The 26,750-nt window shown below is 38.0% G+C and overlaps 1 protein-coding gene across 6 annotated transcripts in view; it reads left to right on the forward strand.

The window, feature by feature from the left end:
- The window catches only part of wwox (WW domain containing oxidoreductase), a 1,184,285-nt gene that overhangs the window by 108,729 nt on the left and 1,048,806 nt on the right, over nt 1–26,750 (forward strand). For all 6 annotated transcript variants that reach the window (XM_063067209.1, XM_063067210.1, XM_063067215.1 and 3 more), the window contains exon 5: nt 12,209–12,315. In XM_063067209.1, coding sequence (XP_062923279.1) covers nt 12,209–12,315 — 107 coding nt within the window. The remainder of the gene's footprint in view (nt 1–12,208; nt 12,316–26,750) is intronic.

Genomic DNA, 26,750 nt, shown 5'->3' on the forward strand with positions numbered 1-26,750 from the left:
TTTGTGCTTGCTCAAAATGTGTCCCAAGTTTTTGTCAACACCATCAGATATGTATAAAAAAGCAATAAAATCAGGCAACTACATGTTCAACTATATTCCTGAGGACCCCCTTTTCACCCTCCATATCTGCTAAATGCAACAAGGTCAAACAAGCTCCTGTAAGTTTGCTATTTTTTCAATAATTTTTACATATTTATTGATGTTGCTACTGTCACAACCATGACCTGTCAACACTATCTCTTTTGTATAGAAAGGATTATTTTAAATTATGACATAAATTTATGCATTTCAAGTAGAGGCCAGAGGCGGCTAGCAACAGAGGGAAAAGAAGATGGTTCCTGTATACAACTCATGCATGTCATGTAAAAAAAGTGTGTTTTCGTCACCACCATCAGACATCAACACCGTCAGGTTTTCTGTCTGATGGTGTTGACAAAAACATCCAAATCATCCTTAGTGGTGGCTTGAATATAATTTATGATCACAATAAATAGTAATATGACTTGTAATGTTTCATTAACCTCTTTATTTATAATATACATAATTTCCCCTTTATTTCTTCCACACACAGGCCTACAATATTTCCTTACTATATGTATCCCCAATGACTAAAACCATAAATGAATTTAGTTGCACCATTTCATAATCATTTTATAAAATTTCACCAAATGAAACGTAATTAAGGATTGGAGAGTTATGGGCTGAGTGCAGGTCGGTGGGACTATGTGAGAGTAAGTGTTTGGCACGGACTAGAAGGGCAGAGATGGCCTGTTTCCGTGTGTAATTGTTATATGGTTAGTTAAATTCATGGTAATTTTGCACAATTTCATAGTAATTCCATTAAATTCTGACCTTCCTTTTATGTATTTTAGGAAGTTATGGCTAGGCAGCAGCTATCAGTGGAGGAGCGAAGGAGAAGAAGCGGGGAATACCAAAGAAAGTGGAGAGAGAAAATATACAGTGAGCCAGAGTTAAAGGAGGAATACTTGAGAAAGGAAAAGCAAAGATGGAAGAAGAGAGTAGAGGATGGGAAGATAAAAACTATCATCAATTTGAATGAAAGGGAAAGGAGGAGTAAGAGAAAGGCGTGGAAAGGTAGACAGCAAGAGTCAAGAGAGCGTAAGAGAAAGAGCCCAGAACGCCCATAAACCCCCCCCCAGATAGTTCATTGGATCAGACTATACAGGAGCCAGCTCGCAGTAGGCAGTCTATAGCAAGGGAAAGGGAAAGAAAACAAGAACAAGATACTTGAGAGAGATGAAAGCTTTGAAAAATAAACTTCAAGAAATAATAAATGATAGGAACAAACTGAAAAAGCGTTGGCGACGAGAGCAAACTAGAAATAAAAAAACACAAGAATCACCGAGAGAAAAACAGAGCAGGTGCTACAGGGAAGCAAAATCTTCCATGAGATGGTTGGGAGAAGCCTTTGCAGTACTCAGCTGTATCATATTGCTGACGGTGGCACGCAGACATATGATGCACTCCTTTCTCAACCACTAAAACCTGTACCAGCAATGAGGAAAGTCCATTAGGTCATACCTTACGGAAACAGCATCCATTGCAGATCATTGTCATGTTTCTGCAGTGAGCCACAGATGTGCCAGTGTTTCAGCCCAACAACATTTCAGTTGACTGAAAATACACATGCCAGGGCACAGGCTGAGGAGAATGATGGCCCTGCCACAATGGGAAAGAACAGAGGGCCTTTGGCAATGCTGATGGAGGAAATGGAGCAGGAACCCCAGAGTGATCCTGACAGGACTATGACAGCTGGTGTCATTAATTGTGGAGATTGGCTTGCAGTCATTAATGACCAAAATTGGTGGTTAGCAAAGGTTGTCACTGTGGATGCTCATCATCAAGATGTTCAATTGGAGTTTTTCCACCCTCATGGGCCCAACAAGCACTTCCATCCAAAGCCAGGTGGAAAGGATATCTGCTTCATACCAGTTGAAGATATTCTGGTCAAACTGATGGAGCCATCATCACCGGCTCGTGCAAGCATGATGAAGGAAATCTATCACCTGTCTGCTGAAGTCATGGACTTCATAGAGGAGGAGCATATTAATTGTCTACTTCCTGATAGAGCTGACTGAACGTTTTCGAAGATTTTCAAGTCCAGAAATGGATGGAATTTTTTTTAGTTCCTGGGGTGTTTTCTGATGTTTATGCTTAAACATTGCAGTTGTACTGTAGTTTTTATCTTGCTATTTACTGTTGTTGTTAATATTTACAGAAGGATAAAATGTACATGACAAAATTGTTATTTGTTGTACCAAATTGTTAAGTAAAGTTGTTAAGCAAGGAAGCATTGACTTGAGTGGTGAAAAGGTTGGAATTGTTTGTTGTAATTAGGCCACTGCCACCACCGTCAGATGGAACTTCCTTTGTTTTAAATTAATATGCTTACCATCTGTTCCTCTGAGACAGTTGATTTATTAAAGTAATTGTCTCTTTAAAATTAAGTATGTTTTTTTTTATGTCCAAAATTGTTATTTTGTATATTTAATGCTAATGATAAAAGTTGCATGATGTAGGAGTTTTTAAAGGAGTAGAAGTGAAATAGTATAAAAAATGAACAAAAGCGAATATTCAATATTTAACAGCATAGAGGTTTCCCTCGCCATCCAAAGGTAGAGCGTTCCTATGAAACGGTTCATAAGCCGAAATGTCGTAAAGCAAAGAAGCAATTACCATTTATTTATATGGGAAAATTTTGTGAGTGTTCACAGACCCAAAAATAGCCTACCAAATTGTGCCAAATAACACATAAGACCTAAAATACCAATAACATATAGTAAAAGCAGGAATGATATGATAAATACACAGCCTATATAAAGTAGAAATACTTTTCCACAATCATTACTGAACTGTTCTCCATAGCGAAAATCTCACACAAGCGCTCTCGGCAGAAACACTCTCTCCAGTAACCTTTAAGCTGTGAAGCTGCCAAATCATACGAAATAGCACGTAAAAATACACAGCCTATATAAAATAGAAATAATGTATGTACTGTGTAGTATCACTTACCGGAATCGGGAAGACAGCGCCGAGCACACTGATGATGGTGTGTTAGACTGAGTCAGTGTAGGTTGGGATGGTGCAGTGGCCCCCATCCTCTAGGCAATACATTGCCGTGAAACATGCAGGAATGCTGCGGTAGCCAGGAGGCACACAGCACATCTTTTAAGAAAAAAGCCGAAGCAAACATGCTAATTAATTAGGTGCCGCCCGGCACGTAATTGTCGGCCCAGATCAGTGCCGATTTCCGATTGCGTCGTCTCTGATTTGGGCTGACAATTACGTGTTGGTGGCACCTAATTAATTAGCATGTTTATTTCGGCTTTTTTCTTAAAGATGTGCTCTGTGCCTCCCAACTACTGTTGCATTCTCCGCGAATCGGTATCTGTCCGTGCCTGGGGGTTGGGGTGGTGGGACACTGTGGTGTCATTTTGTCATCGTCTGTTTCCATTAGAGCAGGCAGCTCATCTTCTTCTATCTCTGCCTGCCTCGATATCGAAGATCGAGGTTCGTCGTCTGCTGTGGCTGATGTGGAAGGCTCACTTGACTGCTGAGCCTCGCACATTTTTCTATCACACAGTTCTTTGTAAGGACTCAAACCATCCTGCAAATATCCCCTAAACCAACGTACCCTTTCAAAATTAAAGTCGTACTTTATCATTACTCATTCGGTTTGGATTGTTATCTTTTTTTCTTCCAATTGCATCAGCTCTTCTTCTGTCAGTTCTTGGTCATAGGATGCCAAAACCTCTTCAATATCATCTTCGTCAGCTTCCACAAGCCAAACTCACGTTGTCCTTACTTAGTTCACTACGATTAAAATGCTTAGTTATGTCTAGTTTTACGCTGTGTAGCACCCTTACGAGCTCATTCAGGCTTTTCCAATACCTTAGAACTTATCTTACAAACGACTGCTCATATGCATGTGTTTAAGCAATGCCAGTGAGAATCTGGGGGAGAGCGGCTGCTCGGGGGATGCGCTGACTTTTATTGCGCGCTGATTTTTTTTCATAACAGTGAAAACACCTTCTGAAAGTCACATGAGCCTTTTCCAACTCAAACAGTGAAAACCAAAATGTACCTTCTCGGGTAATGTAGCATATAGCCCCATTCTGCCATTTTGGTTTTCACTGTTTGAGTTGGAAAAGGCTCATGTCACTCATTTTTCCTTGGTTTTTGTAGAAAACTGCTTAGTTTCCCAAATGCTCATGCACACTATCCTGTAAGAATCTGTAATTTACACCTGTTATAACTCCACATATGTGGGCACTGGTGATTTGATCTGCATGCATATTCTCTAACCTTTGAGAAGGACCGATTGCATGGTTTTACTTGCTGTTATTAGCTACCTCATGTTTTTCTTTAATTCAACTGAAAGTGATTCATCAAAAGGACATTGATCAAATTTATTAAGAGCCATCCTGTGGGTGGAAATTTCCTGCTGAAGTTTAAGTTTTCTTTGGCTTTTATGCTTAATTGTTGTACCAGCAGAGATGTGCAGTTTGAAAGAACTTTTTGAGTGCTAAATCCTGGAGCAGAAAGATGATTTTCTTTGGCCCACAAAGCAAGATGAAATTATTATGTGACTGAGATTGGTGTGTTAATAATCTAAAAATATGTTGGAATTGATTTGGAATTAATCCAAGAATTCTTTGAATATATGAGATACAATAAAAATAATTGAAGGCAGTTTAGTTATATGATTTCACCTGTGTCATAGATAATACTTCCTTTCATCTGTTTAATGATTTGCAATTGACAACATTCCAATGTCCCAATAGTCACATTTTTCTTTCACTCTGTGGAGAAACGTGTGTGATGTTCTTCATCTTTGGAAATCTATGTTATTGCTGTTTACACATCACAGTAATATGGGTTGATTTTGTTTTTGGAAAATTGCCATTTTAGACTAATTGCTCTTGTTCTGCTGGATCAGATTTTTTTTACATTATTTAGGTGCTAATTTCTGAGCATTGGACAATGTACTCATAGCTTCTGACAACTCCTTTATAAATATACCCAATTAGTGTAACACATTTAACGTACTGTACATGTGACCAACAGACAGCAGTCCTGTCCTTTATAAATTTGGTTAGTGTAGGATTTGTTAATAGTGGTTGAATTTGAATTAATTAGTTGAAACTAATTAAAATTATCCACATTTAGATGATCAGAATATAGTAAATACTTATTTGTTTTATTTATTTTTAATATAAATTTAAGTAAAATTACTTAACTTAAAAGCTGGAAAATGCATTTGCTATATGATAAATCTTTGTCTTTGCTCAATTATGTGAAGTCACAAAGCTTATTTCATAATTTTTAAAAATATTGCATGTTATTTTTAAAAGTTAATGTTTAATGTCGTGCAGTTCTTTTTTTGCAAACTGATTGTGGATACACTTGGGATATGTGGTAGTTTTTTTTTGGCGCCTTAGAAAATACATTTTGGATAGTGTGGTATGACCTCTAATGGTTTGATTTAACCATGAGCAAAGACTTTTTATTTATGGAATATGAGCATCCATATTGTTATTTATTTGTCAAAAGGTGGTGGGTTTGAAGTGCTGCAGTCATTCCATCCACTCATGATGATTTTTCAGGATGGGATGGGATGTGCTTGTAGTGGTATTGCTTCCCACATGCTTAGAAATGAGCAAGGAGAAATAAGTCATAAATCAAAAAGGACATATAGCTCTTAGGCTCATGAACTTGGTTTCATTATAAAAGGTTTATTTTCCAAGACACAGCTATCTGACTTGTATTTTATGTTTATCTGTTTGATTTTTTTGTGGTTTTTAAATGTATGTTGTAGAGCTGTACAGTTTAGAAACAAGCTCTTTGACTCAAGTTGCCTACCTGAGCTAGTCCCATTCACCTGCATTTGACCTATATCCCCCTAAACTGTTCTTATCCAAGTACCTGTCCAAAAGTCTTTTAAATCTTGTAATTATACTCTTGCCTCCACCACTTCCTCTGGCTCGTTCCACTTATCCATCACCTTCTTTGTGAAAAATGGAGCAAATAATATATAATGTGTTATGATAAATAAAAGAAATTTGGAAGTCACTATGAGTGTAAGTCTTTGTTGAGGGGGATGGGTATTGTCAGACTTTGATCTATAATCACCAACGTTCAAACTGCCTCAGAAACATTTCACAATAGGGTTGTTTTCTGAAGTTGTACACAAGAATTAAATGCGGAGGCTTTTACTGTAATTTAGTAGAAAAAAATAGTGCAAGTGTAAAGTTTTATTGAAAGCTACCCATCTCTCCATCCAACCACCCTTCGAACTGTGTCACCCAGCAAACCACTGATTTAACCCTGGCCTAGTCTCAGGACAATTTACAATGACCAATTAACATAATTAATCATTATGTCTTTGGACTGTGGGAGGAAATCAAAGCATTTGGAGGAAACTTACATGCAGACACAAAGGAACATAGAAACTTGCTTCTAGAGGACGCAGAAATTGAACTCCAATGCCATGATCTGTAATAGTGTCATGTTAATTGCTACACTACTTTGGGGCCCATATTGTTTGAGTGTTTTCCCGAGTTGTGGTCAGAAGCTTTATCAAGAGTTTTACGAGTTTATTCTGTACCCTCTTCAAAGTTCAACGTAAATTTACTATCAAAATACATAGACAAGTGGTGATTGATAAGTTTGTGGCCTAAGGTAGAAGGAGTCAGTTTTAGAAAACCTAGCACATTTATTTTTCAACATAGTCCCCTCTTACATTTACACACTTAGTCCAGCGGCCGTGGAGCATACGGATCCCTTCTTTGTAGAAGATGGCGCCTTGGACCTCCAGAAAGTGGTCCACCGCAGGGGTGATTGATAAGTTTGTGGCCTAAGGTAGAAGGAGATGAGTTATTAACTTCAAACTTTCTGTATAATCACTCAGAGTTGAACTGCACGTGCGTGTAATGAGAGCTGTTTAACTCATCTCCTTCTACCGCAGGCCATGAACTTATCAATCACCCCTGCTGTGGACCACTTTCTGGAGGTCTAAGATGCCAACTTCTGCAAAGAAGGGATCCGTATGCTCCACGACTGCTGGACTAAGTGTGTAAACGTAGGAGGGGACTATGCTGAAAAATAAATGTACTAGGTTTTCTAAAATTTGTCTACTTCTACCCTAGGCTACGAACTTATCAATCACCCTTCATGTCACCATATGTAATCCTGAACTTATTTTCTTGCTGGCATACTCAATAAATCCAATGATCATAATAGAATCATTGAAAGACCACAGCAACAGAGCTGACAACCAGTGCGCAAAATACAACTGTGTATTGCCAGAAGAAAAAAAAGAAATAACAATAATAAATAAATAAGCTATAAATATTGAGAACATGAGACAAAGTCTCCTTGAAAGTGAATCCATAGGTTGTGGGAACAGTTCAGTAATGGAGCAAGTGAAGTTAATCCCTTCTGGTGTAGGTCGCCCTTAGAAAGTTGCTGTGGTTCACCGTCGTCATCTTGCATCTTGAAGTAATCACAACCAGATCTAAAAAGTAATGTGAATTTAACCAGATTATGTGTGGCCAAATATTTTGGGTTTTACTTAATCTACTAACTTTATATTCCATGAAAAATTCCAGTACTGTGAAACTCTTTGTAAGGGCTAATCTACTCTGAAAATTTATCGATTCCTTAAATAGATTGGAGACCTGAAAAATTATGGTTTCAACTCTGCACAACAGCGTAGCAATCTGCCGGCTGATGGATTTTCTGGATATTAGATATTCATCCTATTAATTCACAAATACAACTTATTACTTTGTTTAGATGTTACGCAGCAATCTTTAATACATTTTCTTGTGAACTAGGCGGTTTAAAAAGAGAGTGTGAAATCGGGATTTGGAGAGTTTGAAAGCAGCACAGGAAACAGGGCCTCAGTGAGTTTAAAAAGAGCAGGAAATTGAGCCTTTATAACTTTAAAGGGAGTGTAGGAACTAGGCGGAGAGACTGTGTTGGATGGTTACCATCTGGAGTTTATTTTTTACTTACTCAATTTTGGTGAGCTGGGCATTGAAAACAGTCCAAAATTTATTACCCTTGAGATAGTGGTGGTGAGTTATTGTCTTGAAGTGCTGCAGTCCTTCTGACAAAGGCGCTTCTACCGAGCTTTTGAAGAGTGAATTCCAGGATTTGGACAAAGTGAAGATGAGAAAACAATTGTGTATTTCGACGTCAGGATGATTTTCAGTTTGGAGGGAGACTTGCAGGTGTTGTTTTCACATGCCTGCCGCTCTTGTCGTCTTTTGCTAGCAATGACCTGGAATCATCATTGACTACAGACAGCCCACGTCTCCCGGAACTTCTGGGAGTCTCCGGCATATTAATAGTGGCTCCCTGATGCCCGCAAATTATTTACAATATCACGGAAATCAATTTTTTTGAGAGCGAGCGAGAGAGAGAAAAGCAAGACCGCGCGAGAGAGAAAGCAAGCGAGAGCACGCGAGCGACCATGAGAGAGAGAGAGAGAGAGAGAGAGAGAAAGAGAGAGAGCACGTGCGCGCGCGCACTCCATGGCGGAGTGTTCCAAAAAAAATATAAAACATACGTCACCCCAGACTACACTAAAGTGTACCCCTGCCTAATAGAGGTCAAAATAATGACAGTGTTGCTCGCTGCACTGTTTGCAACAGTGACTTTTTTATTGCCCATGGTGAGTTAAGACTGTAAAAGACATGTTGAGGTGAGTTTAACAGGTGTCATTTGTTCATTAGCATAGCTAACGTTATTTAAACTAGCTGGCCAGCTGCTAAGGAGCTACTCTACTGCAGACATCCCACCTCTCCCGGAAGTCTCCCGCAAATTGATGGTGCTACCTCCCTGAAATGAGTTCTTGCAGGGTGGAATGTCTGTGACTATCAATTCACTGAGACAATCACAAAATACGATGGCTACAGAACAGCTTAGAGACCAAGTATCCTGCAGTAAAACAATAAGAAACTAATTTACCGTGGGCTAGGGAATATAAGGTAGGGAGGTGCTTTCAGACTACCTTGGCTAAGAACTTTTCTTGCATTATTAGTTGATACACATTTCAGCCTCTGAAAAGGGGAATTAATTTTATTGTTCCTTTCCAGTCCTGATGAAGTGTCTCAGCTCAAAACATTGATTGTTTATTCCTCTCCATAAATGCTACTTGACCTGCTGAGCTCATCCAGCATTTTGAGTGTTTTGTTCTGAGTTTCCAGCATCTGTAGAATCTCTTGTGTTTATGCTATTAATTTTATGGTTCATGGGTGTGGCATCACTCAAACCAATTACTTTGTTCCGTGTGATGTCAAGCTCCACTAAAAGTTCAAAGTTCAAAGGACATTTATTATCAATGTATACTATATACAACCTTGCAGGTAGCCACACAAACAAAGAAACCCAATAGAACCCATTAAAAAAGACTATCAAACACCAAAAATACCCAAAGAACAAAACAAAAAGCAATACTCATCCAGGCAAGTTGAAAGTATGTATCTAACTTGTGCCTTGCAGATGGTGGGAGAGATTTAACGTGCCAGGAGGTGATTCATTCACGGCAGGATACTTGGTCTCTAGCGTGTTCTTGTAGCCGCAGTATTTTGTGATCGACCCAGTGAATATATGGTCAGTTATAACTCCAGGTTGTTGATGCCACTGCCCTTTAATGCCATTGGATCTCAAGGGTCAGTGGTTAGACTTTGTTATTGGAGATGGTCATTGCCTGGTCCATTGAGTCTAATTTGCATTAGGAGTTTATATTTCTGTGTCAAAGCTTAGAAGTTTGGTTGTTTATACTGTATTTGAATATCTTACAAAAGATTAAATCTCATTCTTTAATGTTCTTGTAAAGCTATGAAATCACGTGTCAATTCTCAATTTGTGTTGGTGATTTTGAGGGGATAAAATTAATTTAAATGTTGTGCAGAATTTTTCTTAATTTACATAATTACCCTTTGATTTCTCTAACCAAACCAAAACATTTATTCAGTCATACTTAAAGTTGAAGTTCATAATTTTCTACCATCCATTCATTGGAAACTACTGGTGTAAATATGTTTAAGTTGCTGTATCCCTTTGTAAAATATTTACAAGTGCTTTGAATGCCTACTGTTAATTAAGCATTTGACTTTATAATACTATTTCTTGTTTAATAGATTCCTCTGCTAAAGTATGAGGGAGGTATGAGATTGTTTTTTTTGGTGAACAGTGACTATCTTCATACCATTGCTATATTGCATTTTAAATCAGTTTTTCCATAATCAGAGTAGATATAGTAGCTTGTATGACCTTGTCATACCTTGATTGCATATGGTACTACTAACTCACATCATATATTGTCTTCGAATGTGAAATATTATACCTAAAGATAATCTAATGGTATGTATAAAGTGAATATATTTCAGCTCATATAAATTTTGTCTTGTTTTTGGAAGCAGCAGTTTATGCTCAGTTAAATGCTTTTAAAGAAACAATTGGTGTGAGATGCCCCAATTTTGTGTTCTTAGTTGCTCTTTGCATTGTATTAAATAGTGTTAATGAATATCTCTGAAGAAATCTGAAATTGCCTTGGCACTTTTTAAAATAATGTTTTCATTAGAGTTGGGGATGTATTTACAAAAGTCCATTACTCACACTAAGTTATATTAAAAATGTTTTGAGTTAAGACATCCTTAAATTTTGCCACGGTTCCAAAGTTATCTTCCCATATTTCTGCTGGTTGTTAGTAGAATGTTCTTTGTATTTCTGTTTTACAGCTATTGAAAGTGTGTTCCTAAGGAACATTTCTTGATTGAAAGATTCATGAGTGTTTATTAGTCAGGATTTAGCAAGTTATTACAATTTGATGATATGTTACCAACTGGGTGGGATTTTTACTGGAAATCTTATGCACAATTAAGAATTGTAAATATAAAGTGAAAATGAGTGGATTTATCTATTTTTGCAAGTGTAAAATGCAAGATTGCTGCAGCCAAATGAGGCCTTCTTTCTTTTTGAAGACCTTGAAAAGTAGGACAACTGGTTTGCACTTTTCAAAATGTTGTACATTTGTCCAGGCCTGAACAATAAATGACATTTGATACCAAGTGAAGACCTTATAGTGTGGCTAATATGTCGTGTCCCATAGGGTGCTGTGGTTGTGAATGCCTTGAACTGCAGTTATTGGAAGCTGTGCATTAAAACTTAAAAGGTAATCTGAAAATGCCAGGCATCCTAAAAACCATTGTTGGCACATTAAATGGAAAATTCCATCAAATCTCCTGTAAGGTTGTTCTGGATTCAGGCCATAAGTTGATTTGACTATAGTTATTTTCTTATCTTGGATAGATTTTAAGATGCATATTTTTGTGATGCTTTGTCACGTAAATTAGATTAATCCAAACTTCAAATACACATAATATATACAGGGGTAACTGAGGAATTTTGGAATGATTCCAAGGCACTGAAAAACATTTTCCCCAATTGTAATTGGAAAGAGGAGAGGTGAGTTGAAGATTGAAAATAGGCTGTCACTTTTAAATGTTTAGAAAAATGCATTAAACTGTAGCAAATGAATACTTTAAGAATGCTGATCAGATTTTGGCAGAAGTTTCCTCTCAATTGCTTTAAAAATGCCTGCAAGAAGATATTTGGAAAGGTTGTACAGCTGGCAGTTACTGGTATAGAAGTAAATATCTCTGAACCACATATCATTTATTATGTAGTTCATAATAACTTTTAAGTGAGTTTTTATGTCTCAAATACCTTTGGGTGTTTTCTTTTGCAAATGGAACCAATGCTGGCAACATCAATGAAAGACAGATCTTAAATTCAAAATAAACAACAAAATTTGTGAGATGTTTTAAACTTGCACAATCAGAATAATGTATTTGAATGTTGTAATTGTGCTCTTTAGTTTTTCAATTGTTGACCAAGCCCTGCTTTGTTTCCAAGAAAATAGTTCAGTTAGATTATATAAGATTTTTACAATTAGACACTATTTTTGGAGAAAATGACCTGATAGATTGGTTGCTGAATTTAGTTACAGTCCAAGGTCTTTGTGTAAATTGGCCTTTTGAGATTGTGTATTCACATGGAGAGCATAATGAAAATGATGCTTTTTCCAATAGTGATGTCTAAGACTACAAAAAATGCAGTTTTTCTTGTTTCAAAGCAACCGTGAATTATTAAAATGCTTTTTTTTTCTTGATAGGTTTTGAATCTGCACGCTCCTTAGCTTTGCATGGAGCACATGTTATCCTGGCCTGCAGAAATCGAGCACGGGCCACTGAGGCTATACAAAAGATACTGGAAGAATGGGTGAGTGCTCCCATGATATGTGCAAGATTTCACTGAAATATCTCAATGCTTATCGAACTGCAACAAGATTTGAAGGTTTCCCTCATGAGAAATATAAAGGTAACAGGAGGGTTAGATTGATAACAACACAATTTTGATTCTTTGGAAGCTTCATGACTATATTATTTCTTGATACAAGAAGTAAGCTACATTCACTGAGTGCACTTGTTGCATGTGTAGTTAGCATGTTTGACCATTTTTGTGGCCTTTGTACCTTGCATGCAAAGCTCTTTGCTGGTAGAGTGAAATTACCATTTTTAGCCAAGAATTTAAAATTTCAACAATGGAGATTAGTCTATGTACATGATATTCTTTGAATGGTAAATGCATGAATTGAAAATCAGGAGAAAAATAATTCTATACTTCATATTGCTATTACTTGGTGAGTTAGATCCAAGATGGTTTCTTTTGTTTTGGAAACATCGTGCTGGAAAATCTTGAAATGGGCAGCATCTGTAGAGAGAGAAACAAAGGTTAAGATTTTAGGTTGATGACTTCTTATCTGAACACTGCCAATGCTACCTGAAACAAACCAGTTTGTTTTATTTTCCAGCATTCTCAGTACTTTGCTTTTGCTTGTTTATTTGTCTGTTTATTTGGCTAAGCAGTTGAGACACACACTAAATGAGCTTAACTGCACATTGCATTTTGACTGCCTGTTTGACATGTTGAGAGTTTGGCAAGACATGAATAATGTGTAGGGACTTACTGATCCCACATATTGTTAGTTTGGTCAAAATTGCATGCTGAGTTGACATTTTTTCTGATGAATGACATCAGGTAATAGACAAATGGAGGAGGAATAGTTGAAAATGTGCTGGTGTTGCTCCTTTAAGAGCTTTACATAGATTACACACATCACAGAATGCTGCGGCATGTGTCACAGCAGCAGCATTACAGTACCCCTGAGCTAGTCAGTTATAGGTAGTTACTAAATAATACATTCTCAACTAATTGGCACAACAAATGTAAACTCCAAAATCATATTGTTATTATACAATGGAGTGCTTTTGTCTGTTGCAATTTGCCAACTTGAAGACTGACGGCATGTGGAAGGGAGACAGTAATGGGACAATACTCTAATATGACTTACATTTCTGCAGGGCTGAGATTTCCTCGGGGGAAATTTGTAAGATACTGTTGCAATAAAAATAAAACCACCGTGCAGCCACTTTTCTTTGCAATGCCTATTACTACAGTTTTGTAAACATTTTTATTAGATTGCCAATTTAAAGCAAGCACTATTGCATCTCAGGGAAATGTGACTACTGTGCAGCTGGTTCTTTTGAGCTCCTGGGATCTGTGCACCAAAAGGCACTCTGACATATTCTGCTATCACTCACCTTGGTGCTGTAATACTGTCAGTAGTTTGCTTTTGGTTGGAAAGTGTGTGTGGGAAATTATCATGAAAGAAATTATAATAAGTTGAGTTCACTGTGAAGTACTGAATATATTTGAATAGTAACTCAACTACTTGTTTCTGAATTATTAACTAAACTGAACAACTTCAAAATGTGTTATAAAATAAAGATTACTTTCTTCCACCTCCTCATCTCTTGCAATGGTTGACTGGTTGCTTATTTAAAAATGCTTTTCTTCCTATTGGAGTTAAGCACAGGGACTTAATCTGTATGGAATTCTGTTTAGACTTGTGCTTTGACACAGGCTACTGGGGTTAATCCACCTATTACGACATTGGGACTTCATTTAGAAATGAATTTTATTTTTCTTCCTTACTTTCCTGAGCCACTTGCCACCTGCTGTCAGGTCTATGTGTAGGGATATGACCTCTGCACTTTATTTTTACTTCTTGAGCTAGGTGAGAGTGTTAGTAATTCTGCATCTCGTTTCTAAATTCCCAATCTGCACCTACCCCTTGCCCTCACCAGTGTGATTTTGATTAGAAGCTCTGAAGTAAAGGAAGGATATTGAATGTGGTTTCCGAGCACTTACACTTCCTTTTCAGTTAGAATTCTGCTTTTTTAAAATGAAATTGCATTTCAACATATCAATTTCTGGGATTAGAGTTAGGATATGCATCATTGTTTTCTGCTGATGCAGGTTGTTAACCCGAAATACCAATAATTCCTTTCCTCATACAGATGCTGCTTGACAAGTTGTGCTTCTCCAGTAGATTGTCTTTTTTGCTCCGGATTCCAGCATCTGCAGTCTCTTGCCTCCATGATTTTCCTGCTTTTTTTGACATTTTTTTCCAAGTTATTAGCATTTCAACCAAAGCAGATTTTGTTACTTAGCAGTATTATGGGGCCATTTATAAATCAATTAGCATTGCACGAGTAGAATTTAGTTATAATTACAAATGTTTTTGAAGCAGAATTGACATGTTAACAGTTATTCATTTACTTATGAAGCCATAGGTGTACTGTGTCATATGATGATGATACATAACAACTAAGGGAAATGAGTTTCATAATACAGGTGTCCCCCGCTTTTCGAACATTCGCTTTACGAAACCTCACTGTTACGAAAGACCTACATTAGTACCCTGTTTTCGCTTTCAGAAGGTGTTCTCACTGTTATGAAGAAAGGCAGCGCGCGATAAAAGGCAGCGCATGCCCTGAGCAGCCAAGCTCCTCCCCAGGAACTGCATTCTAGCCGGCATTGCTTAAACACGTGCCTGTGAGCAGCCGTTAGCAAGATGAGTTCAAAGGTATCGGAAGATCCTAAAAGAGCTCGTAAAGGTGTTACACTTAGTGTAAAACTAGACATAATTAAGCGTTTCGATCGTGGTGAACGAAGCAAGGAAAAAATGAGTTTGGCTTGTGGAAGCTGACGAAGATGATGTTGAAGAGGTTTTGGCATCCCATGACCAAGAACTGATAGATGAAGAGCTGATGCAATTGGAAGAGGAAAGGATAACAATTGAAGCCGAATGCAGTAGCGAACAACGTGAAGCAACTGTGTGAGATTTTCGCGGCAGTGTTAAAATACGACTTCAATTTTGAAAGGGTACGTAGGTTTAGGGGATATTTACAGGTTGGTCTGAGTCCTTACAAACAACTGTATGATAGAAAAATGCGCGAGGCTCAGCAGTCAAGCAAGCCTTCTACATCAGCCACAGCAGACAACGAACCTCGATCTTTGACATCGAGGTGGGCAGTCATAGGAGAAGATGAGCTGCCTGCCCTGATTGACGATGAGATGATGCCCCCGTGTCCCACCACCCCAACCCCCAGGACCCGGACAGATACTGTTCCGATTCGCGGAGAATGCAACGGTAGCCAGGAGGCACACGGCACATCTTTAAGAGAAAAGCCGAAATAAACAAGCTAATTAATTAGGTGCCGCTGACACGTAATTGTCGGCCCAGATCAGTGCCGATTTCCGATTGCATTGCCTCTGATCTGGGCCGACAATTACGTGTCGGTGGCACCTAATTAATTTGCATGTTTATTTCAGCTTTTTTCTTAAGGATGTTGCTGTGTGCCTCCTGGCTACTGCTGCGTTCTTCGCGGCAATGTATCGGGTCGGCGGCCCGGAGGGTGGGGGCCACTGCACCACCCAACTTGCGACGACTCAGTCTAACACACCATCGTCAGTGTGCTCGGCAAGCTGTCTTCCTGATTCCGGTAAATGATACTACACTGTACATACATTATTTCTACTTTATATAGGCTGTGTATTTTTACGTGTTATTTGGTAGATTTGGCAGCCTCATAGCTTAACGGTTACTGGAGAGCGCGTTTATGCCAACAGCGCTTGCGTGAGATTTTCTGCCGAGAGCACTTGCGTGAGATTTTCGCTACGGACATCTGTGCAGGCAATCGTTGTAGAGAAGTATTTCTACTTTATATAGTCTGTGTATTTATCATATCATTCCTGCTTTTACTATATGTTACTGTTATTTTAGGTTTTATGTGTTATTTGTCATGATTTGGTAGGTTATTTTTAGGTCTGCAAACACTCACAAAATTTTCCCATATAAGTAAATGGTAATTGCTTCTTTGCTTTACGACATTTCGGCTTACGAACCGTTTCATAGGAATGCTCTACCTTCGGATGGCGGGGGAAACCTGTACATTTTACTTGTTTTAAATGCAAGTGAAATGAAATTTGGTTTTGTTGCGGTGTGCCAAAGAAAAAGTGGGGTGGGGATAGGTTTTAACTTCAGTTATAGTAAATGGCTTCTCTGGCTTACAGTTTTAAGTTGACAAATAACTATTTTGGGAATAATCTGTTAAAATGTTGCAGCTGTGCCTCCCACTGACAAATTTATTGTACTATAGTAGATGTGATATACTGTGTTTATGCAGTCTAAACATTTGTAATAGGCTTCTGCCTTTAGAACATTTTTATTAAAAATAAAGTAGGTTAGGAGAATCAGTTTGTATTCGCCAATTTCATTGCAGAACCAATTATAGCACTCTGAGTTTCTTCATGGGAATCTCTGTTAATTTTTTAGTTTCTATTTTGTATGGTTTCAAAAGACCAAGATCTGAGTTTAAAGCACAGGTTTTTTCTGGATGATTAGTTTCAACAAACTGAGAAGATGTCAAATATAGATAATTGGTCAAATGTTGTCATTGCAATAGGAAAGTTTTGTGCAAAAATGATAGCAATATCAGGTTACATTAATAAAATCCATTGTTTGAATCAATTGAGTTCCTCAACATTGGCAGTTCATTAATAATACTTTATCAAAATCCAATTTTCTGCCCTGTGGGTGGCTGTAAAATAGTCGACTTGGAAACCTAACCACTGGCTGGGACTTGTTTCCTGTACCATGTGATGGCAAATATTTAGGAATTAACCTTCAATAAAAGTCAGCTTTAACTTCAACAAGGAAACACCTATTTTAATTCTGAAATCTTTAGGTAAAATAATTATATTACTTGCACTTTCAGTCCAATGAGCCTGTTCCTACATTTAGTCAGATCATGACATCATGACTATTCTTTATCTTTATCTGAATGGTGGCCGATTGGGAAAAGAGGAGGTGCAACGAGACCTGGGTGTCATTATACACCAGTTATTGAAAGTGGGCATGCAGGTACAGCAGGCGGTGAAAAAGGCGAATGGTATGCTGGCATTCATAGCAAGAGGATTCGAGTATAGGAACAGGGAGCTACTACTGCAGTTGTACAAGGCCTTGGTGAGACCACACCTGGAGTATTATGTACAGTTTTGGTCCCCTAATCTGAGGAAAGACATTCTTGCCATAGAGGGAGTACAAAGACGGTTCTCCAGGTTGATTCCTGGGATGGCAGGACTTTCATATGATGAAAGACTGGATCGACTAGGCTTATACTCGTTGGAATTTAGAATATTGAGGGGGGATCTTATTGAAACGTATAAAATCCTAAAGGGATTGGACAGGCTAGATGCAGGAAGATTGTTCCCGATGTTGGGGAAGTCCAGAACGAGGGGTCACAGTTTGAGGATAAAGGGGAAGCCTTTTAGGACCAAGATTAGGAAAAACTTCTCCACACAGAGAGTGGTGAATCTGTGGAATTCTCTGCCACAGGAAACAGTTGAGGCCAGTTCATTGGCTATATTTAAGAGGGAGTTAGATATGGCCCTTGTGGTTAAAGGGATCAGGGAGTATGGAGAGAAGACAGGTACAGGGTTCTGAGTTGGATGATCAGCCATGATCATACTGAATGGCGGTGCAGGCTCGAAGGGCTGAATGGCCTACTCCTGCACCTATTTTCTATGTTTCTATGTTTATCTCTATGCTAATCTTTGATACAAATTGTTGATAAGTTTTGTCATTGTTTCAGAATTGTTTAGCAATGACATCAATATTTTTTGTAATCCAGGACTCCATTAATATCCAAGAATGATAATCTGGGAGGAGTGTACTGGCAGAGGAAGTTCGTGACAATGATCCTGGTTATGACAGGGTTAACATGTGAGGGGAGTGGAGGGACATTCCTTTCAAGCAGAAATTGGGAAGAATGTTTTGGCCAGGAGCTGGTGTGTCTGTAGAGTTTATTGATGCTGGTGGCTGCAGAGGTCAGGTCTTTGTACGTATTTGGAATTTAGGTTGATGGGTTCTAATCAAGGTGTTGGGGGTTGTGCAGGGTGGATAAGGGAGTGGGGTTGAAAGGGATAATAAATCAGCCATGATCGAATGTCGAGCAGGCTCAGTGGGTCAAATTCCCAAATTCTGTCCCAATATCGTATTATCATTTATAGTCATATGAGATATCCCACTGTTCTGCTTTCTGTTGCCAGAGGAAATTATTTTGCAGTAGCTGCCCCATAAAATTGCCTTGCACTTCAAACACTCTCTTTAGAATTCCTCTTGACTTTTATAATCAAGGAAATTAATTCAAGTTTATGCAACATTTATGTTTTCCCAAACTATACCATGTTTAAATTTAGAAAAAATTAGAAATGACATTTTTGATCCTTCGGTTAAGTTTGAAGAGACTTGGAAACCATTTGTTCAACATTTTCACATGATGTAATTTGACCTTTCCGAATCCTTCTTATTAACTTAAAATATCTGAATAGAGGAGTGGAGTTGATGACATTACTGAACGTGTTCGATTTAATATATTGGTCTAGCCTTGTTTTGTTCCGTTTGCTTTTTTTTTGGGTTTAGTATTTAGTTTCTTTTTTTTTTGTTTTTTTTTGGGGGGTTTCTTTGTTTTTTTTTCTTTTTATTTCTTTTTTCTCTATGATTAATTATATTAAGAGTTTGGAAGTGTATTATACCTGTATTATTTGAAATCTTTCTTGTACATACTTATCAACAATAAGATTATTCCAATCTCTCTGTATCAATATTGTTATTCTGTTTATAATTTTGGAAAATTAATTAAAAAATTTAAAAAGAAAGAACATTTATGTTTTAACTCTCGTCTTCTTAATGTTTTGTCATATTATCAACAAAGCCAATCTTTTGATCTTGACTACAAGGAGAGATAGATACTTTATTGATCCCAAAGGAAATTGCAGTGTCATAGTAGCATTACAACCTGCTTACGTGGAACAGAAGGTGTCTAGTGAAGGCTCCATTTGACTGAAACACAATTTCTTCTCCATCACATTTCATGCTCCCCAAGTTGGCCTGTATTTTATTTAAAATCTTACCATTAATTAAATAATTGGATTAGTTTCTCTGGATTCTATGTAACCTCACAAAGCTGACATTGAACTCCAGTTACCACAATTTTATTCAGCTGCTGCCCATATCACCTAACTTCGGCACCTATCTTTTCACCTTGCGGTACCTCCCTGTCAATTGCAGTGTAAAAACACAACAGTGTTCTTTCATTTGTCCTTGATATGTACAGTAAAAAGCTGAGGCCCCATCAACTGTCCCAAAGGAATACCACTTTTGTCTCACCAATTGCTGTACACTTCCTTTATCCTTATTCTCCTCAGTTTCTGTTTTCCTCATCTGAAGTTCTTGGGTGCTCCATTTTAACATCCTCCTCATTTTTTTTTTAAGAGGTTCCATTTTGGAGACTTGTTTCCCAAAAAATTGTTCAAGTAAAATCTTGTGTAATTTTGTATTTCTCAGATGTCCAAACTCTTGTATTGTTTTCTTTTCTTGTACTGACAAAATGGTTGATAAAATTGTTATTTTCAAGTAAGTTACACTGTATCACTTTACATGCCTCAAGAGATATACCAACATATGCTAATCTTTGTATTCTGTGGTATAAAGAGTTGTGCACACCTTGTGCATTATCCACAAAGTGACTGAGCTGAATTTGTAAGTAATGGTTAAATGCTATACTTGTTTATATACTGTGGAAAATGAAGACTTCATCAGAATCATTGACATTGTTGACTTGTGGAGTCATTGGTTGAATCATGTACTTGCTGAAAATGTTGGACAAAAGCCTCCTTATTATTGACTCAGAGCTAAATAATATTTAATTGTTAGATCTAGTTTTTAGAGATAGCCCAATGAGACCGCACCGCCCAATTATACCCATGTGACCACTTGGCGTCACAGTAGCATAGTGGTTAGCATGACGCTATTACAGTTTGGGCTTTCCAGAGTTGGAGTTCAATTCTGGTGCTGTCTGTATTGAGTTTGTATGTTCTCCCCGTGAACCTTATGGAGAACGAGTGGGTGCTCTGGTTTCCTCCCACATTCCAAAGGCATAGCAGTTAGTAGGTTAATTGATCATTGTTAATTGTCTGATGGTTAGGCTGGTGTTAAATAGGTGGGTTGCTTGGTGGTGTGGCTCTTGGGCTGGAAGAACCTGTAACGTGCTCTATCTGTAAATAAATTGACCTACTAAAGTGTACATTTTTGGAATGTGGAAAGAGCATGGAGCATCCAGAGGAAACCCACACAGTCACAGTGAGAACGTACAAACAGCTCCACATTGGACCTGGTTTACTGGCGCTGTGTTAGAATTTTGCTATCGTGCTGCCTGTTATTATACTGTAATACACATCATTGTAGGTGGATTGTGCATGACAAGTCAGAATCAGGTTTAATATCACTGGCATATGTCATGAAATTCTGCACAAGTGAAATTTTCCTTGTAATTTTAGCAGCAATGGATAACCTATTTTTGATGTTATTTCTGTATAGCATCATTTTACAATTCTACAGTATAGTACGCAAGGTATGTTTGTTAAATTTGCTGATGGCATGAAGATCGGTAAGAAATTAAGTTGTATAGAGCAGGGGTCCCCAACCTTTTTTGCACTGCGGACAGGTTTAGTATTGATGATATTCTTGCAGACTGGCTGACCTTGGGGGGAGTGGGGTAGGGTTGCCAGCGGACAAGAGTAGCAGTCAAATATGTTGTGTTTACCCCGAGAAAGACTACAATGACCATGAAGACTTGCGTGGGCACCAGTGCGTATGCGTGTACGTGCTGATTTTTTTCCTCTACAAATTGTTTTTGGCGAGTCTGTTCGGGGGGGTGTTAATCACGACTGGAATATAGGTGATAAGTGGCTAATACACTCAATTTCGTTTCTAAAAGGGATTATCTAACGAATTTACTATTAAACACACAGCGCATATTTTCCTCGCATGAATATAGTGATAAGTCAATCATCGGGGAGGACAAAGGAGCTTGAAGTAAGTGTTGAACGAACTTCCAGTAGAAGTGGTAGAGGCAGGTTCGATATTATCATTTAAAGAAAAATTGGATAGGTATCTGGACAGGAAAGGAATGGAGGATTATGGGCTGAGTGCAGGTTGGCGGGACTAGGTGAGAGTAGCGTTCGGCACGGACTAGAAGGGCAGAGATGGCCTTTTTCCATGCTGTAATTGTTACATGGTTATATAAGTCACTGATAAGTCAATAGCATCATAACATTTTAAGTAACGTTTGGATATTAAACACACAACACATATTTTCCCCATATGAACATACAAACGTTTGTATAAAATCATTGCAACACCAATATCGCTGAATCAGTGGGAGCCCTGGGCTTGTTTTCCTGCAACAACACAGTCCTATTGAGGGGTGACGGGAGACAGCAATACTTGAGGGGATTTCCTTATGTCCAGTCTATTCCGCAGTTTAGTTTTCGTTGCATTCATTGCAGAGATATGTTGGAAATGGAAGCAATGTTTTCAGTGCTTTCATGGCTATCTCAGGGTATTCAGCCTTGACTTTGATCCAGAATGCTGGCAGAGATGTTATGTCAAACATACTTTTCAGCCCGCCGTCATTTGCAAGCTTGAGGAGTTGATCTCCTTCCCGCGCTGACATGGATGACACGCGGGTAATGACTTCGCCTGCGTTCAAGCTCAACAGTGGGCGTGACAGGGAATGAGGAAAGGTTTTCTCGCGACCCGGTAGCACATGCTTTGCGGCCCAGTACCAGTCCACTGCCTGGTGGTTGGGGACCGCTGGTATAGAGGGTATCTGAAGATGACAAAGAGGTACAGATAGATTAAAGACTGGTAGATGAAGTACAAAGTGAAAAGTAAAAATCAAGAAACGTTATTTAAGTGTTGAGACATTGCAGAGCTCTGGTGGAGAGGCATCTGGGTGTTGTAATGCATAATTTGCAAAAACACTACTATGTAGGAACTGCAAGTAATTGGGAAACTAACAGGATATTATCATTTATTCCTGGAAGAATTGAACTAAAGTGTGGAGGCTTCAGTTATATATGGAATGACTGAGAGCATATCGGAAGTACTATGGATAGTATTGGTCTCTTTTTTTAAATAATGAAACATTGAAGAAACTTTTGCTTGATTAATATTCAGAATGAGGGAGATGCTGTATGAGAAAAGATTATATAGGCTAGGCTTACATCCACTGGAATTTAGAAGAGTCTCTGGAATTCTCTTATTCAAAGGGTAGTGGACACAGGTTTAATGAGTCATATCACTAAGATGCTTCTAAGAATTTTGATGACAAGAGCTAAAAGTAAGTTACAAGCTGAAATAGGTAAAGAACAATGTGGTTTTGTGAAAGACAAAGGTACAAGAAACACGATATTGATGTTAAGAATATGATCAGAACGAGCTATTCAAGTGCAAAAAGATTTGTTTGTTTTGTCAACTACTCAAAAGCATTTGATAAAGTGAAGCACAATAAGTTATTTGAAATATTACAGGAAACTCTAGGTCTAGATTCGAAAGACCTCCGCCTAATCAGAAATCTGTACTGGGAACAAGATCTGCCGCTGTAAGAATAGTTGGAGAAATGAGTCAGATAACGAAAATCAAGAGAGGCGTTAGACAAAAAAAATAAGAGACATCTTGGGAATCAAAGTTGGTGGTGAAAACATCAATAATTTCAGATATGCGGGATGACACTGTGTTAATTGCAAGTATGGAGGAAGAACTACAAAGCTTAATTGATATAGTTGTTGAAGAAAGTGCAGAAATGGGTCTATCAATCGCAAAAAGACAATATGTATGGTGATATCCAAAAAGAAGGAGAATCCGATCTGCAGGCTGAAAATAAATGGGGAAGACCTAAAACAAGCACAGAATGTTTGCTACTTAGGAAGCTGGGTGACATCAGATGGCAGGTGCGACATGGACATCAAAAGAAGAATAGGGATGGCAAGAGACACCTTTACGAGAATGAAGAGTATACTGACCAACATGACAACCCGCCTCAGAGTACTCAGTTATGTTATGTGGATCAAGATGTTGGACAATATCTAGTAACATGAGGAAACGAATTGAAGCAGCAGAGATGTAGTTTTTGAGGAGGATGCAAAGAATATCATGGACAAAATGAATATCTGATGAGGATGTCATGAACAGAGCAAACACAATAAGAGAAATAATGTACGAGATCATGAAAAGGCAATGTAACTTCATTGGGCATGTCATTAGGAAAGAGGAGTTAGAATGCACGGTAATTATGGGAAAGATTGAAGGGAAGAAAACAAGAGGAAGCCAAAGACAAATGATGATGGAGACAGCAGCCAGAGAACTGGAAATGAATACCAATGAATTGATCCACTTGACCTGAAACAGGAGTGTGTGGGGCATGGCAGTCAAAGCTCAATCTAGGCATGGCACCTGATGATGATGATGATGATGATGAGTGGACACAGAAACCAAGGAATATTTTTAAAACTGAGAAATATGCTCATGCCTTGGGTTGTCATGGACCTTGAGTATTCAGCAGTGGATTAATTAACAGGACAAGTTCAGGAAGCTTTACTTTGGAAATTTTCTTTGATGCAAAGCTGTTGGATTTTTCAAAAACAAGTGAAAACCTACAGATGCTGGAAATCCGAGCAACACACACAAAATACGGGAGGAACTCAGCAGGCCAGACAGCATCTAGGAAAAGAGTACAGACCGAAACGTCCACTGTACTCCTTTCTTAGATGTTGCCTGGCCTGCTGAGTTCCTCCAGCATTTTATGTGTGTTGTTGGTATTTTCTCCTGTTCGCAAAGTACAGATTAACAATCCAAGATCAGGATGATTAAACACTGGGAAAGTTAAGTAGATGCAGAAATTGGATACCGAAATTATTTAAACAAGCACAAAATAACAAAACCAGCATAGAAAATACATCTTTGTGAGTATAAATTAAATTTTAATGTGTAGAGTAGGGGCAAGAGTACAAGAAATGTAAATGAGTTACTACTTCACTCATAAGCATTGTTTGGGTCACAAATGGTGGAAAAATAGTTATTTTAATAGAATAATATTCTGAGTGCATTGATGGGGATGAGATTTCATCCCACAGCTTGACTGAAATAGAGATCTTAGATGTATTTACAAGTGACCGTTTATGATCCTGTGCCTACATGAAAGCATTTTGTCCACCTTTGGAAAGCTGTTGTATTGTGTTAGAAGAAACACAGAAAAAGGCTAACCATCTGATATCACCAACACAGGGTTTGAGTGGATGAGAGAGAATTTGAAAACTATTTACTGTAGACACTAAAATCTGAAACAATAGAAATCACTGAAAACACTCAGCAGTTTAGAATTTATCCACAGAGAGAAGTGGAGAATATTTGGTCAATACTTTAGTTCAGATAATAGGTCATTAATCTTATCTCCCTCTGTCTCCAGATGCTGCCTGACATATTGAGTGTTTTCATTGCTTTCTTTGTTTTACGATAGAAATTACATTTACTACCATGTTTCAGAAGATCAAGAGTGGACTTTAGTGAAAAAATTCAGGTTTAGGGTGGATAACTACAGGTTGTTTCATGAGAAATTGTTGAATGTGGCTGCAAAACATATTCTTAATCTAAGGGGGCAACTAAAGCTGATAATATCATTATTTATTTTAAGGAGGAGCTAGGCAGACATTTGTTGAGAATATTGACTACGGGAATCAGCAATGATTTGTCTTTTACTGAACTCTGGGGCAGAATAAATAGTGTAAGATAGCCTTTTCCAGTTTTATTTGTACCTCTATTTCATGAATGCTCTCTCGGGAGTTAGTCTAATTTTCAAGTGATTTCCATATCACAAGTGATTATATAGCATGTTTTGTGCATACTAAAAAAAGATTGTTTTGTGATCTACTAATGTTCTCTTTTTCCAGACTTGGATAGTTGTGGTGTGGAATGCCATATGCTAACAAATTAGTACTATTATAAAAGAACTAAAATTCCTAGACTTGTGAGTAACTCACACAAAATGCATCTGTGGAGAGGAATAAACAGCTGGCATTTCAAGTCGAGACCCTTCATCAGTCCTCATGAAGTGTCTTGGCCCAAAACATGTGCTTTTTTATTCCTTTCCATCAATGCTGCCTGTCCTGCTGAAAGGTCTTGGCCTGAAATGTCAGCTCTTTATTCCTCTTCATAGATGCTGCCAGACCTGCTGAGTTCCTCTAGCATTTTGTGTGTTACTCTGGATTTCCAATATCTGCAGATTTGTGGTCTTCCTGTTTCAAAATGAACACAGTCACTGCATTATTTTTGGTTGAAAATTGGTTTAAGAATAATACAGTACATCAAGCTTCCAATTGAGTTTAATCTGAATTAATACAAGTTTTTTTCTTTAAATACCAGTCATTTGGGATTTCATATTACTGGGTAAATGATGTATCATTTGTAACTTGGTATATAGAACACTTTAAATGATTCTCTATTATAGCCGTGCTGTGCAGTATTGAGAGAGCTAATTAACTTTGATTACTGCACTAATATTATGGCACATTGACTATTGTGCAGATTTATGACCATGAGAAAGTAAACAAATGAAATGCAGGTGCTGGAGCAGAAAGAATAAGCTACTGTATTACAGAACTTTAATTACTAGGAATATGTAGTCAGGAGAGAATCACTTGATTAATTACAGGATGCAAAAGTTTACTGCAAAACCAAACCATTCCAGAGTAAGTGATCACACAACACGATATGTGTAAAATTTAAAGAGAATAAAGCCCCATATTGCACTATTTATTTTCATTTGTAAATATTTTGTATGCTTTAGCCATGTATTTTTCTTCAAGATGTTCCAGAAATTATGCTGTGTAGAAGTTTTCTCTAACAAATAGATCTTGAACTGGGTTGTTGATTTGATCCACAACAAAAGAGAGAGAAGTAAGTGATGATATTGAAGAAGTTCACTAGTTTTCAGCTTTTCACCAATATTAGGCCCGCAGGGAAAGAAGAGAATCGAGAGGCTGATTGATTGACTGACTCACAAGTAGTACTCCCGAGACTGCAAATAGTACAAATGTGGTGTCAGATCCAATTTACAGAATGCTCAGGAGCTTCCTTGGCCTCCCTTGACACTTTTTAAACCTACTTGACCTCAATTTAATTGTTAGAGAGGTGGAATTCCTTTCCATCCACTCTAAATGTTTAACCTTGGAGCATGTAGAATGTACTAAGTATTCATCTCCAGACTTGTACCGACTTGAATTTGTTACTGGGCTGTTGAAGTTTGAGTCATTTGTGAATCAAGCTTTGTAAGCAGTCTTGTGCCTAACTGGAGCTGAAGGTTCAGCGGATATTTTTATTATAATTCGGAAGACTGCCATGTAAATGC

Source organism: Mobula hypostoma, chromosome 14, assembly GCF_963921235.1.
Source record: "Mobula hypostoma chromosome 14, sMobHyp1.1, whole genome shotgun sequence".
Classification (NCBI taxonomy): domain Eukaryota; kingdom Metazoa; phylum Chordata; class Chondrichthyes; order Myliobatiformes; family Myliobatidae; genus Mobula; species Mobula hypostoma.